The sequence below is a fragment of the Plectropomus leopardus genome, chromosome 1 (assembly GCF_026936395.1).
Source record: "Plectropomus leopardus strain MGB_pleo_1.0 chromosome 1, ASM2693639v1, whole genome shotgun sequence".
NCBI classification, from domain to species: Eukaryota; Metazoa; Chordata; class Actinopteri; order Perciformes; family Serranidae; genus Plectropomus; species Plectropomus leopardus.
Window position 1 is genome coordinate 11,838,017 of NC_142176.1, and position 19,098 is coordinate 11,857,114.

General features: G+C 37.7%; 1 protein-coding gene across 1 annotated transcript; it reads right to left on the bottom strand.

Moving 5' to 3' along the window:
- Window positions 1–11,470: 11,470 nt before the first annotated feature.
- On the bottom strand, window positions 11,471–19,097 carry bloc1s6 (biogenesis of lysosomal organelles complex 1 subunit 6). The gene is made up of 6 exons (XM_042491963.2): window positions 18,962–19,097; window positions 18,674–18,774; window positions 17,354–17,513; window positions 14,334–14,421; window positions 14,142–14,228; window positions 11,471–12,990 (listed from the first exon to the last, which is right to left on the bottom strand). Exons 2-6 carry the CDS (start codon window positions 18,735–18,737, stop codon window positions 12,871–12,873), a joined length of 519 nt encoding a protein of 172 aa, XP_042347897.1. The 5' UTR covers window positions 18,738–18,774; window positions 18,962–19,097; the 3' UTR covers window positions 11,471–12,870.
- Between the last annotated feature and the right edge of the window lies 1 nt (window position 19,098).

The following is a 19,098-nucleotide window of genomic DNA, read 5'->3' on the forward strand; positions in this document are numbered from 1 at the left end:
TCCAGTTGCAACAAATTAGCTCAAACTTTGTCAGATTCTCCATAATCTGCAGTAAATTTGGTTGCAAACACTGTTAAAACTGTTGAGTTGTTTCTGCAGGGACACATAATATGATATATTCCTATGTTCTTGTGTGTGTATATATGTAGTTAATGTAATACAAAATGTTAATATAATAAAAAAAAGGTAAAGGCAACTTTTCATTCAATTAGAGAAGGCAACATACATAAAATATACATTATACATTAAAAAAACATTAATATTGCATATAAATTAAGATCAATTGGGAAGAACAAACATTAAAGGACAATCAAAGCAAATAAATAGTTGCAGACTGAAGAAAAGAAAAGTAGAATGTTTTTAACTGATATAACGTGCCGACTAGTGCAGTAATATGCAGTAATGCGATGCCATAATAAAGCACTGAGCCCGTATATTAACATTCCTGTTTAAATACTTCCTTGAAAAAAGACGTCAAACGTACACAAACTAGATAATGCTTTTAAACTGTGCAAGCGTATACAATATTCATTTTCCGTTGACGGAAAAATACTGTGTTGAAATCTAGATTAAACACCAGCAAAAGTCATGGGTGTGTCAGGCCCCTCTTTCTTCATTCTGCTGTGAAAGCACACGTTATGTAATGTTACTATGGACATGTATGGATGGAAAAAGGAAGTAGGTCAGAGCTGTAAGTTGGGGAAGAAAAACGTTTGGCCTACATACAAGAAGTCGTCTATTCTCCCTCTTTGTAGTCTGCATGAAGGTTTTTACTGTTTTGTGTACAATCAGTTAAAGTAAGAGCTTAAAAGATGACTTTTGATATGTTATGTTTTCATTTGAGTGTTTTTTCACCTTACCTCATTCACCTCACCTGCCTTTGAAAACAAGCCGCTTTATATTTTTAGATCTATTGCCTGAAATCTTTTTTCCATTAAACAGTCACTGTTTTACCACTGATGTGTCACTCCGAAATAAAACAATCCTCAAATGTTGATGTTACACCAACAAAATGGAGGTGTGACAAAGAGAGCACGTGTGTATTATTCACACAGCATAAAAAAGCTGTTCTTCTCTGGTTCCAGACAGATGGCATGATTATTGACACATCAGCGTCTCTGCAGCAACAGCACAGAAACACACACACACACACACACACACACACACACACGGGCAGACAGTGAACATCTGTCTTAAACAGCATGTTTTTTCAATGCAGCTTTGAGTTATGCAGTCAGGGACTGTTCTTTACATCTGATGGGGTTGTGGCTGTGTTTGTTGGTTAGTTTATACAAATGGTTTATTTTTGGAAGAAATATTAAATGAGACATACTAATAGTAAAAAAATTAAGGAACCGATTTGAATGGACAAATTTGAGTAGGATGACATTAAAATAAATGAGTTAAAATGGCTTAAATAAAACAAGTTGTCAACTGAATATTACCACAACTTTTTGATTAATAATAAATTGGTTGAACCTGATTAAGCTTTTCATTGTCAAAGCAAATCATGCTGGTTGCAATAAATTAACTGGGTTTGTCAGACCCATTAGATTTATTTATTTATTTTTGAAATATCACTTAAGATATGATTTGGTTATGTTTTTTTTTTCTGACACAAGCGTTTGTTCCACATAAGTGAAATCTGAAAATCCAGTGATAATTTCTGTTTTTACACTTTCTGGCTATGATAATTTGGCGAATTTTGAAGAAAGCATGCCCTCCAAACCGGTGGGTTTGGATGTCATGTTTTCTTTAAAAATCGACAGTAAAGTTAATACAAAATTCAGTCACTTAAATTTGTATGCCCCATAAGCCAAAAAAAAAAAAAAGATCTCAGGCACACCTTCCCCTTTTTGCACCATCCTCTCCCCTCTCATAAATAATGAACAGTCCTTTACGGTTTATAGCTATGTGGGGCACTTCTCATTTTTAAATTGAGGTTTTATTTTCATATTCATACAGTTTTTTACCCTCAGTTCACTTCTAAAGTTCTTCTCCACCCCTGTCCTCTCTGGTACGTTACAACATACCTGCTGTATCTGTCCTCACACATAAAAGTTCACGTGTCATGAACTTCCAGCTCGTCCGGCGTGTACTTGTTATGGTTGTTTAACTTGAAGCTTCATATATTCATTAATCTGTTCTGAAACACAACCACAAGCTAAACAATACATATGTTCTCTAGTTGTTGGCTGCCATTCAAGATCAAGTTATGTAACTTCAGTCTATGGGCTGTTGTGTGGAGTTTGAGTAGTTCAGTCCACCAGTACATTCAAATGTATCTGCGGAGAGAGGAAACGAGATAGGGAGTCGGAGATCTTGTTACAGTCCCATCCATCTTGGGTATTTCCTGCAGCATAACCACCAAAATACTTGTTAACAATGTGATTATTTAGCTTGAATCAAACTTTTCAATGCATTTTTTGCCAGATATGCCCATTTCAATGTGAAAGTCTTGTTCAAAAAGCCAGTATTCTGCATGCTGACGTCCCAGCGTGCTCAACATTTTAACAGTGACTCATAATATGCTTAACTTCTGTGCCAGGAATCATTTGGAGACACTGTTAATTCCCTCGAAGGGAGGCTAACTCATTTTAAAATGGGTGTTACTTCATAACATACACAAGCTGGTCAGGCTGGACTTGAATGTGAGAGATAAACAGTTATGTAAGCTTGACTGCTGCGGGTATGGCCTCCCTTAAAAAAAAACAACACTACATTAAGGCTGCATAAGCTTTAATGACCTTTACCTTTTTGTGTCTTACTTAACACAGCAATGTGATGAACAGGGACAGCTCAAAAACAGTAATTTAAGACTTTTTTTTCACTAAAGTGGCTCCTTGCTTGGAAAACTAGGTTACTGTGAACTCATTGTCCTCTGCAGATACAATACTTCATGGATGAATAATACTGTGGTGAAAGAGCACATCGTTTTTTTGACACCCATCTTTCTGGACGACAACAAACCCTGCGGTTTTCTAAACCGCACCAACCACCACACTGGCATGAGAGCTGCAGTCCTGACTCTTTACTAGCTCTTGTTTGTGTATGTGAGCAAGTGTCTGCCTGTCTCTGCGTCTGCATGAATGTACGTGAGTGTCTGCGCCACTACACACCTCTCCATAGTGCATCGAAAAAGCAGAGGAAGCAACAGTCTGCTGTGGTTGACTTAAATAGACCATATAAACAACACTATAAATCCTCCCTTCAGACCTCTAACTCTATACAGTTAAGGTTTGGACTATCACATCTCCACCTCACGCAGGTCAGACAGGACATGGCCGAGCAACCACTAACCATCCTGGCGGTGGAGGTGACTGTGTCTGTGTGTCTGAAAACAATTTCTTTGTCTCGCTCGCAGATTTGCAGTTTGTCCTTTGACATTTTTCCTCCTGTTTTCCTCTGTTACCCAACCAAAGAAAACAAGAACATTCATTTAATCAATTCATGCTTTCCCTCCACCAACCACGCCGCTCTTCAAAGCCTCCTTTCCAGAGTTGTTTCTATATTTACTGTTTTTATTACAGTCTAAGACGAGCCCACAAAAACCAGCTTTCGGTGCCATAAAATCGTTAGTGATGCTGGGGGATGTTGTGAGGGGGCATTGTTTTGAGAATGTGATCCTCTAAAGGCCACATGGCAGCGAGCTGAGCGGGGTTAAAGCTGCACCTGTGGGGCCGGCATGAGGACAGCCTTTCACCTACTGTGGTTCACCCGCTGCGTCTGTGTTTACGCTGAGTGGAACTGGCCTGACCACAGTGCAGACACAACAAGACACTGTGTTACGCATACATGGCATTAGACACTTTAAGTGTACACACTGCACTGCTGCTGCTGCAGCACACAAGTGGTGGTGAAAATATTTAGCTACAGGTCACAGTGCATTTTATTGAAATACAGTTACATAAGCATTATATGCTCAGTGTACTGAGGGTTTAAGAGGACACATGTTGTGTTTACATAAGCTTTATTTTATTATTGTATTATATCAACTAACCCATTAAGCAATCTAAACTCCAGGAGCTCAGAAAGCTCCAGGCTTACTGAATCAACACATTGGTACTAATTTAATTAAGAATTTGTTTACTAAAGCATTAGGCTATATTAACTGGAATGATGGGGGCTTAAAGAGCATCCTACCTTATGACTTACTTTTTTTTATAATTTAATGTCTGTTTTGCGTTTGTACAAACAAATATACATTGAAAGGGGGAAAATCGCATTTAAAGACCTTTATTATTTCAGGTTTGTGCTTTTATTAATAGTGGTAAGTAACCAAGTACATTTATTCAAACACTGCTCATAGGAACATGTGTATTTACGTACTTTGCCACTTTATACTACAGTCCCGCTACATTTCCAAGTAATACTTTTTACTCCTCTTTTATTCAACAAATATGTTTAACTGAGCCGTGGACTTGAGTCAGACTTGAGTCACAAATTTGATGACTTTGAAAAGATTAAAAAAAGACTTGCAACTCAACTTTGATGTTAACATCATTGACTGGTGACTTAATTTGGACATGAGCCTTTTGACCTGAAAGTACTAGGTACTTAAAAAGTATGTTTTTTAAAAAGTCTGTCAAGAATCAGTTCATAAAAATTCATTTCCTTAGTCAACTAACATTAACACTATTCATCACCAGCAAGTCGACACTTAATTTCCCAGATCTACTTTGTTTGAAGAACCATAAAGAACAAATATCACGTTACCTACAAATTGGTAAAAATAATGTGAACAATAATTTTGTTCACATCCAAAAACTATGTGGTGGCCAATAAAAAAAGAACCACACAGTGCAAGATGTGCAGGTGGAAAATGACAGACGCGACAATTTACAACTTATTTTCCAGATTATTTGACATAACTACATAAAGTATATACTAATAAAATGCAATGCACTAGTTAAGATGAAACCAGTGGCTCTATAGTCGATTCAGTTTCACTGGAGACAATTTCCCTCTGAACGTGTCTGATGGGTTTTGTCTACATTGCTGTTTGAAATTCAAAGAGGCAAAACTATCATGTCATTGTAATATTCACAAAAAAGCAAAGATTAGGGAAAAGATTTTGGTGTAGCAAGACTTTGTTCTATCTTCTTTCCTCTGCTGTTAATCATCCCACAAAGCCTCAGGTTGATCTTGTGATTCATCAGAGGGCACAAGACCCCTTGGTTGTGAACCACTGGAGTAATAAATAACTAACTGTACAAGACGTACTAAACTTGTTCCATATCCACCAGCTACAATTGTTAAAATGTACTGACAAATTGATGTAGCAATATAAACAATTGACAATTAAAGGCAAGGTTTTTCTGCAGAACATGTACTTTTACTATATACTTTCATTTGCTTTTTATTTTACTAACAGTAAGGCAAGGATCTGAATACTTCTTCAACTGGTTTTCACTTTTCATTCTCCGAAATCAGTCTCACTCTGTGGCCTCCGGCAAGTAAGTCCATCCGTGGAGCAATGAAGATGAGGCTATCTTAAGTATAATGTGTTGTACATATAACCTCTGACAATTGTTCAAATAACCTCTGAACTGTACTGGAAAACCATGAAATCGAACAGTAAAACACAGTAAAAATTATCTCAAAACTGTACATGGGTTAATACGGTTCCCATCAATGTATGATATCTAAATAAAAGTGAATCATTGTTTTGGAACAATGCGGTGGCTACATCGTAAACGCTCATGCTTAAATATCTACTCAGTACCATCTGTTGAGTCACAGAATCCTGCACATAATTACTAATGTCCTCCGAGCCCAATTATCCAGACGTGCGTATGTAGCGTTATATAAGAGCCGGTTGAGGAGGGAAAGTAACCTCATTCACTGTCAGTTTGGTCAGAAACACCACAAACAGATATGTTTTCCAGAACCTTCAACCCAGCTCTTCACATGGTACACAGCGTGCATGAATACTACCACACCAGCCAAATGGTAAAACCTGAGGGAAATAATAACATGATGCAACCATCCAACCATCAGTGTGGGCCCAAGGACCATATCCTGTTATGGTGGGTCTGGGTGAGGCCTGGTGCTGCCAGTCTGAAGCCGACCACAGCCTCCCACACCTCTCCCGTCTGAATCACTGTTTACTGAGACAGGAAGGCCGTCCGCTATACAACATCATCATCTACTGCTGCTCCATGTCTGTGACTCGCTTGTGGCTTTGGCAAAGAGGGGTTTGTGTTTTCCCCGACGGCCAAGTTTCTAAAAGCAGAGACAAGTTAAAACCAAATGCTTGGAGGAGTAAGAACCCAGCCTTGGAAACCACTGCTCCTCTGAGCTGTCTGAAGCCTCGGACGCCCCCTCCTCCTGGAAAAACAGGGTCCTATTCAATCAGAGGATTCACTAATGAAGAGCAGACCCTGTTGGGGATTTAGTGAAATATCACAAAGTGTGAAAACTCAAAAAACAAAAGCATGTGGTTGGTTAGAATAAAAGTAATTTTAACGTTAATAAATATAAATAAAAGCTTGATTTTTTGTCTGATTTTTTAAGTTTTATGAATCAGTGGATCACTTTGTCCTGCTGAAAACATTTGTTTTGTATTTTGCCCCTTGATTGGTGATCCCGGGGCCAGCCACAGCCTTTCTGGGACTCTAAAGGCTTATTTATGCTCAAGGTAACATATATTTATGAACACAAATGGAGACTTATTTCCATATTATGTGTTCATTTTGTCTGTACATGTGCACATTTTCTGAAGCCTACAAACTGGGATGAAACTGAGTGGTACCACCAGAGATTTTGGGGTCAGTCTAGTGCTGTCATAGCGAGATGACAAGGACATCTAAAAAATGCCAGAACGGAACAAATCTATAATATAGTGAAGAGAACTGTCTGTCCACATGCAGCAAAGTACTTATTACGGCCTTACAGACCACCGCCATCTACAATGCTGCTTCCATTAAAAGGAACATTATTATGACCTCCTCCACCGTCACCATGTTTGTTGTGGTCAGAAACTTTTGACTCCACCCTCTGGTGCCATCATGTGGATATATTTATGCCAACAAGGAAGTACGTGGGCTGTGACTGTCATGTGTGAAATGAACATATCTATTTTTATACATAAAGGGAGAATAAATGAGCCAAAGGAATTTGCTCCCATCCTTCATTTACACATTTCAGTCACCTGAAATCACTAAAATATGGGATCTTCTTATTTTATGCTGCATTGTAGTTAATAAAATGCATACAAAGTGCCACAATAAAGGGATAGTTTACCCCAAAATCAAAAACATATTTTCCTCTTATTTTTAGTGCCATATACCGATGTAGATTGTTTTGATGTGAGTTGAGAGTTGGAGATATCGGCTGTTAAGATGTCTGCCTTCTCTCCAATATTATGGAACTACACTGGACAAAAATATAAACACAACACTTTTGTTTTTGTTCCCATTTTCACAGGTTTAGGTTAAAGATTTAAGACTTTTTCCAAAAAAGATTACTTTGTAGGGGGATTTTCCTCATATTTGATAATCCGCTCTACCACGTGAGCTCAGTAGTTATGTTTCCAAAACAAAAAAAATTCAAACTTTGGTCACAAGTTTGTTTAAATCCATTTTTGTGAGCATTTGTCCACCTGACAGGTGTGGCAATAACAGGATGTGGACTGAACATCATTACTACACGTGTGCCTTGGGCTGCTCATGATAAAAGACTTCTCTTAAATGTGCAGTTTGATCACAAAACACAATACCACAAACGGAGCAGTATAATACATTGAACTACATCTGTGTAGCGATGATGCTGTATAATCTTGATACATCACACCTGTCAACTGGATTGATTATCTTGGAAAAAGAGAAGTGGTCATTAAAATATGCTGTCAAAGTTTGAGAGAAATACATCCACCGAGTACATAAAAAAGTCTTTCATCTTTAACGTAAACCTGTGAAAAATGGAAGCAAGCGTTGCACTTAAATTTTTGTTCAGTATGAATTGCACTTAGCGTTTAGTGCCTGAACAAGTCAAAATAATACATCTGAAAAACTCAACAGCAATCTCTCTTTTCAGAAATCATGACCCAGTTACTCATGATAACCTACAGACATTGTTGTGAGCAGTTTTATGTAGGACCATTTGTCTTTCTACCAAACTACACCCGCTAACTGTTTCACCTTTTAGATGGAAAGTCCCTTTGAGCATCCCAAAACAGGTGCCATCTAGTTACATAACATTGGAGAGAAGGCAGTCATCTCTACCAGTATCTCCAACACTCACACCAAAACAGTCTAGATTGATAAATAGCACTACAGCACTGCAAAAATGGGTATTTTTGAATTGGGGGTGAACTGTCTCTTTTACTAAAAAGATTCATTACTGATTCAATATTATTGCACCTGCAAGATTTCTTTATGTCTGAGGAGTATTTCTGCCTTCAATGAGCCTCTGACCAACATTTATATAGGCCAGACCCGAGCAAAACTTCCCTTTTTTGGTCTTCACATCACACTGACCCAGTTTCAGAAAAACAACAGCAATCAGTGTAGCAAAAGGCACATGGAGCTGCTGTATTTAGACATACGCAGAAAAAAATGTTAAACAAAACCCAAAGTCAAGGTACTGAAAACTATATTCAAAGTGTGGTTTCCACTGCACTGCCTCACTTTCATCAGTTTGGGATCAGGCTGCCCCTCTCCCTGAAGCTGGACCCCTCCATGGCCACACTGTGGTGTAGTTTCCGCCCCAAGGGCCGGCTGGGCGGGGGTGGATCAGGCCATGTTGGTTTTGACTGAGTTTCCTGCTGTAGTAGTAGGTATAAAATTAGAGTTTTATGTGAAAAGGAGGGGGGGTGGGGCAAACACATGGTTGTGTTGGGATACAGAGGAATGTAACCTACTTTTCTGTCAACAAATGCCTGTTTGTACGGCTGGTGCGTGATAATGGTAGATAAAATGCGCGTGAAAAGAGACAATGTTTGTCGAAAACATAGTGTTTACAAATTCTGTGACAATCTGAGGTTCATGAGGGCAAGCTGAGGCTAAATTTGAAGCCAACCAAGGCCAGTGAACCAACATCAGTCCTGGTGCTTCATTCTGCAGCTTGTTAATTGCAGTTAACTACGTCCACCTGGCATCCCAGGTGAGCGGGTGATCTGGCCCTGATTAGATGCATACAACTTTACATTTTAAATGTTCAATTGCACACAATGCATTGAAGACAGATTCTTACAGTTTTCATTTTAAAGCTAAGATTACAAAGGCAAGGATGAACTCACTGATAAGATCTCCCTTTCTGCTTGTAGGTGTGCTTATCAGTAACATCAGCTGGTGCAGAAATGTAAACCCGAAAAACCTGCAGAAACTCCACCAACCACATTTTGCCTCTCACAGCTCAAGATCTGGTGAAATGAATTCTGGTCTCTGCTGACACCTGGTGGACTGAGATTCTTAATACAGTTCACAGAGTCAATGATTGTGCATTTGGGACTGAAAAGAGCGAGTTTACACCATGTTAGACATGAGAGAGACATTATACTCTCCTACACACACACACACACACACACACACACACACACTTGAGAACCCATTTTGCATTACAATTCAAATGTGTGCAACCATGACAAATACACAGCAGCAGGTTCATATCCTCACTTACACACACATACACACACACACACACTGTAGTGCAATGATTCCCAGTTTTTTTCCCTAAAGGGACCCCTTTTCTATCATTGAGTAGATTGATGACCCCTGAAGTGGCATTTATTATTTTCATAATCAATGCATAACAATCAGAGTAAAGAACAACTAATAAAGTGAAAAATTAACTGTGCTGATCCCTGAAGTGTCATCTCTGTGCTGGTTGATTTACCCAACTATGCTCTTTATATGCAGGCAGATGATCATTAGATCAACTGGGAACACCTGAGAGTGTTGCAGGATTATTTAAGTCTGCATGCAGCTGGTAGCTTGTCTCTGACTCAATTTGCTGCTGCTGTATCTCTTTTTGCCTCTTTGGTTATGTTGCTTCAGTTCTGTGTTTTGTTTTTATGCACCTTTACAACAACCACATGCATTTTTTTACCAGTGTATCAAATCCACTACTGACATAACTGACTTCCAGGCTGTAAATATTTAATTTTTATTTGGCCTATTTTGGTTAAATGAATATATTTTAAACAACTCTGCCATGGTTTGTCTCTATTTTGTTGTGGTGATTTGACCTAGGTCATAACAAAACCCAAATAATAAATGCAATAAGTGCAAGACATTTATGTAATGAGTAATTTGAATGAATTTTGAGTAGATTTATTTTAATTGTTTAAATAACTTTTAATGCTTTTTTTCTTTTTAACAATCATACATGCTTAACAGGCTTTTTTTGGAGGCAAATTCAGTGTTTTCTTTCCCTGATGCTTGACCTTTGTTCTATAAGCTGTTTGGTTGTTTTAACAGAGTACTTGTTTAATGCATGACGAGGCTGATAAGACATATCATAAGACAAAAAAAAAGGGTCAGAGCAGACTATACCTGCTGAGGAGACTCAGGTCCTTTGGAGTACAGGGAGCACTCCTGAGGACCTTCTTTGACTCTGTAGTGGCATCAGCCATTTACTATGGAGTGGTCTGCTGGAGCAGCAGCATCACGACTGCTGAGAGGAAGAGACTTGACAAACTTATCAAGAAGGCCAGCTCTGTCCTGGGGTGCTCCTTAGACTCAGTGCAGGTGGTGGGAGAAAGGAGGATGATGGCTAAGCTGTCATCCATGCTGGAGAACGACTCCCACCCCGTGCATGACACCCTGACTGCACTGGAAAGCTCCTTCAGTGACAGACTGCTTCACCCCAAGTGTGTGAAGGAGCGCTACCGCAGGTCCTTCCTCCCTGCTGCAGTCAGACTGTACAACCAGCACTGCTCCCAGTAGACCACACACAACAATAACTGACTCCACTTGTACAGCTTAATACCACAAGTGCAATTTCACTTTCACTCATGCAACTGTAAACATTCTTTATTTAACTGTTGAGTTTCTCGGTGTTGTAAATACTGTATATATTGTTTGTTTATGTCGTCCTCTGTGCTTTATTTCCTTCATCTTTATCCTGCACATTCCTTGTTTTTGTACTTATTTATTAATATAGTTTATTTTGCACAGCTATCTTTCTATTTTGCTATCCCTTTGCTGCTGTAATGTTGGAAATTTCCCCACTGTGGGACTAATAAAGGATTATCTTATCTTATATCTTCTGTTCGGACCTTTACTGCGTCCTTATCCTGTGAGGCTATTTTTAAATAAATGTCTTCAATAATAATCTAAACAAAAAAAAGTTTTCTTCTCAGAAATTATTTTTTCTTAATTTTTTTCTACACCTCTTAAAATCAAGCCAGCTTTGCAACCTCCTGTCAAGCTTTGCCGACCCGCCGTTAGGGTTGGACTGCCAGGTTGGGAACCACTACTGTAGTGCACAGCTGAAAAAAATGTATTAGTAAGCAGAATAATTAAAATTTTAAGTTATTTTAAAACAAAACAGTTTGTGCTGCTTTTATTATTAATTGTAGAAACAGTGGAGTTCTAGGCGTTAAGTAGTGCATAGAAGCCTCTTGAAAGGTCTGTTAAACAATTTACACATGCTGGGGCAAAGTTTGGTACACATTATAATCTGGGCCCCCAAAAAATACAGTCAGTTAACTTTAGTGCAGACCTATGTGATTCGAAACACTTACCTGTTTTATAACATTCAACACTAACAGGACATGAAGCCCCGAAACAACAACATAAACACTTTGTCTTTTACAAAAGACGGCAAAGGTGTCGATTCTCCTCCTGGTCATTGTCTGATGGCTGAAAAAGTGTCTTTGAGTGATTTGTTCACTTCTCAGGGAAGTGCTCCAGTTTGTGTGTGTTGTCAGAGGTTGATAGTGGGACATACCAGCATTTGATGATTTAGTCCATGTCTTTGGTTTGTGGAGATCTTGGCAATGTCTGACCTAAAAGGATCATACCTGACTTTTTGCACATTTTTGCCCATTTACTAAGAACCACATATATTTTCTATGAAGTGAACCATTTTCCAAAGCATATTACTCTTATCAGTCTTAAATATTTTCAAATGGATTTTTCTTAATCCATTTCCTTCAATAAAGACTATCTTATGTTTTCAAATGAACAAACATCTCTTTTACTACTGCAGTGTTGGTATACAGATGAATAAGTCTCATACAAGTGAATAAACAGTAGGAGTCAAGCTACCAGATAACAACTCACATCCCTAAAGTCAAGCATATCTACCAGAAATACAGATAATGATATTTCATACATTTACAGTCTTTTCTGTAATACTGTTGTCAACAACGACAAACCAAAAATGTTTGAAGCTATTTCAGTCCCGTTCTAACAAAATCATACCATTTCTCTGCAGAAGCTGTCCCCCCAAAACTTTTTAAATGTGTTTTTCAGGTGGTAAACTTGGACCGAAATTGATTTCTAACCCCCAAATTCCAATCAAAAACAAGAAAACAGCTTGAAATAAGCAAAAAAGTACTGAAGTACTGTAAAAAACAAAACATGTCTACTTCATAATTTTCACTGTGATCGCTTATATGTACCAAGAATGTTTTAAGTGGATTTTATTACTATATCAGAAGAGTTGATACAATTGTGACTCGGATCTGGTGGAAAAATGGCGCTTTTCTCACTTTCCCTGTCTGATTTTCTACTGTGTTGTGTCAAATAAAACGCAAAATGCCCTAAAAATTATCTAAAAAAACCAAACAAAGCTAAAATACTTTGCTTTGGAAAATGGTCAGCAGTAATGTAATGTATAGTTGATATTTAATAAATAGGCTAAAGCATGCAAAAGCACCTGTATGGTCCATTACTACGGCAGACATACTTGGGGATGATCCTAAGTTCTTTTCGCAGGTTTGGCAATAAGTTGTCTTTCTCTCTCAAGCTCCTTCTCACGTTGCTGCTCTTTCTCCAGCGCCTCCTTCTGCTTCTGTTGCTGCAGCTTCAGAGCTCTCTTCTGAGAGAAAACAACAGTCAACATTTAATCAGTGTATGAACTGTTTCAGGGGAAACTTCGGTATTTTTCAACATGGTTCCTGTTTTCAGTTTTTGTGTCAAAGAGACTAATAGAGACAACAATTTCTGAAATATGTTCAGTATTGAGAGAAACCAGCGCAGCCACAGCAGCAACACTGGCCGCTGTTTAACTGAGCAATTGTACACTGTCAGTTTGCATCCACTAAACATGCTTATTTTTTGCCACTGACAGAATCAGACTGTTATCGTAAGGGCCTGACAACATTACAGGAAAAAAAAACAAACCCCTTTAGGAGAAGTCTTGCTCTGAAATCTTGTGAGAGGTGACTTGTTGCAGAAAAACAACAGTGGAAATGTGAGTGAGAGTTAGAGAGAGGTGTGCTGGGAAGAGTTTGCTTTGTTGAAGTGTAGAGAGTGTAGCTTAGTGTCATCTTAAAGGGTTTTTTTTTATCATGGCTGAACATTTAGCTAATTTCGACAATGTGGAAAAGTCTTCAAGATTTCAGAACAAGGCCTCTGTTTGACTGAGACTTGCTAAAACACAATAACAAATAGAGCGGACCAGTGAAAGGTAAAGAAAAACATTTAATTTCTCTGTAGGTTCTTTCCTGTAACGTTTTCAGGCAATTAAAATAACAATCTGAAATTGTCAGTGGCAAAACTAAGCACTGGAAATTGATGTCGCACAAATGCCTGTAGGGATTACAGTGCGGCTCTTTTGCTGCATCAGCTGCTGTGGTCTCTCTAAAAACTGAGGCAATAGTCAAACAAAAGATCTGCACACTGTATTAAAAGCTCCCAGTAAATTTTAATTGTGAAATGTTTCGATCTAACAAAAATACAGCATGCGGATCTTTTGTATGACTCTTGCTTTGGTTTGATTTTTTGATCCAGCACCTGTAAAAGTCTTTTGGATCTGCGTGCCCTACACCATGCTTGTTACTTTCTTAAAACTCACCCAAATTTCAAAAATGTGTTGTGTCCATTTGTCATTAAGACAAAAACAAAAACATAAGAAAAAGGGTTTAGAAGTTTCCCTTTAATTTGCATCCATCCACCAATATTTGCTGCTTAACTTTGAGCATGGCGACAACTACACTAAAGCAAAAGATTCATGTTAAAAAGAGGTACCTTTAGTTTAGTTGTCTTTTCGTGAAGCATAATCATCTCTTTCCTTATGTTTACCAGTTTATTGTGGTAAACCTTCGCCTCTGTAAACTAAAGACAATAAACTGGATCAGAAATCATTCCTGTGGGCTGGTGTAGAGAATAAAGACAACCATAAATGTGTAAAAATGAAATTATAATTCAGGCCAAACATACCAGTGAGTTGAGGTCCAATAAGGCATTACATTCTCTGAACTTGGTGACTTCTTGGTCCAGTGTGTCCAACAGAATCAGCTGATTTTGTCTGGTTGAGACAAAAATAAGGAGGAGAAAATTAAGTGCACCTTCTCATTAAGTCTCAAAAATGAATATATGCTACTCAGTCAATGACAGGATGTTAATATGTGTCCCGCTGAATTTTACATTTGAGAAAGACACATCAGATTGATTTTAACAGGGTTCCCATTCATTTTCATGGACAAAATTTCCAAACTGTTTCATGACTTTTCAGTGACCCATAATAATTTAATTTAATTATAGCATATATTAACATACTTTTTGGTTGTTCCTTGCGGTAACTTTATTTTTTGTTCTTTTTGTGTCTTAGATTGTTGCTTTGGAGTTGTACATTTTGATTTTGTATTTTTGTTCCACGTTGTCTGTCTGTAACTTTTGTTGCTGTTTTGGGCAGGACACTCCTGAAAACGAGATTTTTAATCTCAAGAGGTTTTTATGATTAAATAAAGGGTGAATAAAATAAAATAAAATAGTCAAACATTGACACATAGTAGAGCTACATTACGTTGACAGCTACAAAGTATTTACTTGCCCTTATATTACATTATGTGAAAGGTAATTCATGGCAGATTATTGTAAATATGTCATTCTACACAACAAAATTTCATGACTTTTCCAAAACTTCCAATTATTTTTTACTAATTCCATGCCTTTTCCAGGATTGGACATTCAGCACATTACAGCAGCTGGTCAACCAATCCACCCAGTCCATCCTGTATCACCCGTTTGTTTACTGCATACTGACGTCTCTGTATATCAATGTCTGAGAATCACATGACTGACTGCTGTGCAGGCAGGGACAGCTTGTCTTTACAGACGTTTCTTATTAACAATCACACACCAATTCACAGAAATTTGTGAGAGAAGATTTTGTAAGACATAATTCTTCACCACTTTCTTTTTAATCTACTTTACCATGAGATACATGGACACAAGACTCTGATGCAAATTCAAAAATGCACTGCAGGAATTGAATGATGTTACCAGCAGGAACATGGCCAAGGAACTGGATGTAATTTTTTTCATGTGAGCTGTTGACTGTAATCAACTCATCCTTCAACTTCAAAGATGTAGCAGGATCAAGGACAAAATTAATTTTCTTTTTTAAACTTGGTTTAAAAAATAACCAGTAAATCTACCTTCTACCTTCTTCTAAAGTAGTTTCTAACATTGCATCCCCCATGCTGTTTTCTGTCTCTTCAAATAAAAAACGTATAGTGAACCACACCGGCTATGCTCCCTGCCCGATACAGAGCATGTAGCCTTGTGATGTGTAGTCCCATTAAGAGCACTTGTAACCCTGGTTTGGTAATACTGAAAAGTTTGTATCTGAATCAGGGCGATCCGATGCAATGTAGCTTTGGAAAACTGGTACAAAAGTAAAATGGTGATCCTGGACAGCAAGACATTTGATTCCCAAATCCACATCACTTTGATCCAGATGAAATGTTTTGAACAACTGGGCCCTGAAGTCTCAGAGCTAATTTAACAAATTTGAGACGTACAAGAGTCCATCTGCCTCGAGCTGCTGACCTCTTTATGCACCCGATGAATTCCCGACACTTACCTTCAAGCTGATTCCTAGCAGGTGTGACTACCCTACAGCCATACTTGAGGCCCTAACTATCACCACAAGAAAACAATACTACTAAACTGGACAGGCAGGAAAAGGGTCAATATCTCACAATGGTTAGATCTCCTAACTTGCACACTTACTTAATGCCACAAAAATGTTGTATTGGATCACAACGTTTCTACCAAAGGTCTTCCTCAGGTAATAGCTTTTTTTTAACAAAGGGGACCACACCCATATATCTAAATATCGGACGCCAATTGGCTGACACGCACCATGATGCAAGTGTGGAAAACCGTATAGAAAAAAACCCCAATGGAAGAAAAACTTCACAGATCATAAAAATATAACAAAACAAGTATAATTGCATAGTGAATACATATAGAGACAATACATGCAGTGGTCATCTTTAGAGAAAATCAATAATATCATCACCATATTTGGCAATACCTAGATATACTGCCATACAAAAAAATATATATACATAAAAATATAATTGTTTTGTATAGTATTTTTGTATGGTTCACTTGGATTGCAGTATATATTTTTATATATATATATATATATTTTTGTATATATTTTTATATACACCTGCATCATGGTGCTAGCCTATTGGTGTTGATATCTATATATATGGGTTTGGTCCCCTTTGTTCAAAAAAAGCTATCATCTGAGGAAGAGCTTTTGTCGAGACACTGTGATCCAATAAAACATTTTTGTGGCATTGAGTAAGTGTGCAGGCATACCTTCCTTTTCCCTACTGTTCTTGAATTGCCCTGCACCTTCACCCAAAAGAAAAAAGAGATGTGCATATAACCCCTCCTTTTTCCTAAAATAGATCTCCTAACACAACAGATACCACTGGAAAAACAATCTGCTCTGCAAAAAAAACCCAACTTGAACAATTCAATAAAATACATTCAACACTTCTCAGCTCTATCATATTGCTGGCGAGCTGATGCCACATTACAGATATAAATGTAAAAACAACTGTGTAGCTGGCAAAGGGAAGGGAAGGAAAAGGAGGAAAGCAGGAAAGGAAAAGAGAAAAGTTTTTTTTAAAAAAGTGTATGTGCATAGTGTGGATGTGTACAAAACCCATATCGCAAAACTTGTTCATTAAATGTAACTAAACCCAAATAATCAATCTTTACGTTTTTGTTATTGTTGTTGTTTTCTTGAATTTATCCTATATCAAATCTAATATCATCACTTTGCTGCCCTAAATGGTGAATAAAGGGTTAAAAAAAAAATTTTTTTTAAAAAAGTGTGGCTACGCTACAACTCTGATACTCTTTATAAACAATCTGGACCCTAAATAATCAAGAGTTGCGGGTCATGAAACATCGAGCAGAGAAATACTCACGTGAGCTCTTGGAGGGCTCGTTTAGAGTTCTGTAGATCTGGTAGGTAGTGAGAGAGTAATCCTTCTGTGAGTTTGTCCACAGCTTTCTTATCCACAAACACGTTCTCTACAGGGGCCGAGCTCTCCAGACACAGCGATTCCTGCTGTGCCAACTGGAGATCTGTCCAAAATTTAAGAAAAAAAATGTATGACGCAGTTTTTAGTGTATTTTGAACATTAAAACACGTAAACATGTTCTAGTATAAACCGCCAGTATAAATATGAACTTGGAAATGAGCATAATATGGGACCTTTAAGTCTAAACATTGTTGTGAAGCCCCATGGTCACTTCCTTAGACCCCTTAGTTAATAGTCAGTCACGACTCACAAGTGAATGAGGATGCATCATCTACCCTATGAAAGGCATAAACTGAGGCTGGATTCAGCTAATATTCACTGAAGTTATTTACTGCGAGGTAGTGGTAGGTATGAGGTGAATGTGTAGTTCAAAGCTGATCTTATGGTACTAAGTACTAATAATCATATTAGAGGACTTTGCCAAGGAACTACAACTCCTTTGGCCAAACCATTGTGGAAATCCAAATATGAAAACATCAAATGGGAATCCATGTGGAATAACAAATATTGTTCCACAAACAAAATTAAAGAAGTTCCCTTTAAAATCATACATTGAATTTATCCTGCCAACCAGGTAATCGCTAAATTCAGAGATGTGGACTGTATCTTTTGTAATAATGATATCAAAAGTATTTGTTATTTATTTTATGAATGCCTCTGCATTCAATTATTTTGAAAGGAAATAGAAAATTATTTCGTAACACTGACTAGTTCCAATAATTCGATAAAAAAGCAAAACATAATATTTTTGTATGATAAAACGGACTTGATAGTCACAAAATGTTTTTTTGAATTTTTTATGAAAAATATTACATTTGTGAATGTAAATGGACTAAAAAAAACAAAATAATAGTATTCAAAATAGAAATGAACATTTCATCCAAACTTACACAGACTGAAAGACAGCAAAGCCGAGAAAACACTGGACATTTGTAATTCGTTAAACATTTTTTTTTGATAAATTGGTTGATCCCCCTCTGTATATATGTAAATAGTTGTAAATAGTTTGTCCTGCATGTTTTTTGTCCTGTCTTTCTGATGTTTTACTTTCAGTGTCCAATTTCCTGTTTGTTACATAACTGAATTTGTAAATATGCTTGAGCCATGTATGGAATAACTGGAAAAAAAAAAAAAAAAAAATCTTTATACAGGATCATGCAGCCTGGTCATGGCAGGGCAGACAGGTGTACAGAGCACACACACCTTCACTGTGTGGAGGTTCACTCTGGAGCGAAGGTCCTTCATCTTCCATCTCCTCTACCTCCATGCGAAACCACTCTGTTCACCCACACTGCTTTTATCACCTGTACAAGAGTCATAAATAAAAGACAGACAGGTTTTATCAGATAGAAACTATCAGCTGAAGGTTAGCTTATCACATCACATCATTGAGGAAGTATTTTAGCTAGCTTGCTGAACTGCCTCATAATGTGAACAGTGTGACCAATTAGCAACCAGACAACCTGTAAACATGAGTCAGCGCCGTCTTACCTCTTTGACTGTTTACTAACAGTAGCTCTAGCTGTGAGGAGTTGATTTATTTCGACTAAAACGCAGAAGAAACAACCACAATTCTGGATTTGTTGCAACGTCTGGAGGGAAAAAAAAACATCATGTGATTCGTGCGT

Bases quoted from the DNA above. Each gene is read 5' to 3' on its own strand.
- bloc1s6 (XM_042491963.2), bottom strand. From the start codon at position 18,737: ATGGAGGTAGAGGAGATGGAAGATGAAGGACCTTCGCTCCAGAGTGAA. The intron at 17,514-18,673 runs GTGTGTGTGCTC...AATTTTGGACAG, and splicing joins TGAACCTCCACACAGTGAAG to ATCTCCAGTTGGCACAGCAG. The intron at 14,229-14,333 runs GTATGTTTGGCC...TATTGTCTTTAG, and splicing joins TATTGGACCTCAACTCACTG to TTTACAGAGGCGAAGGTTTA.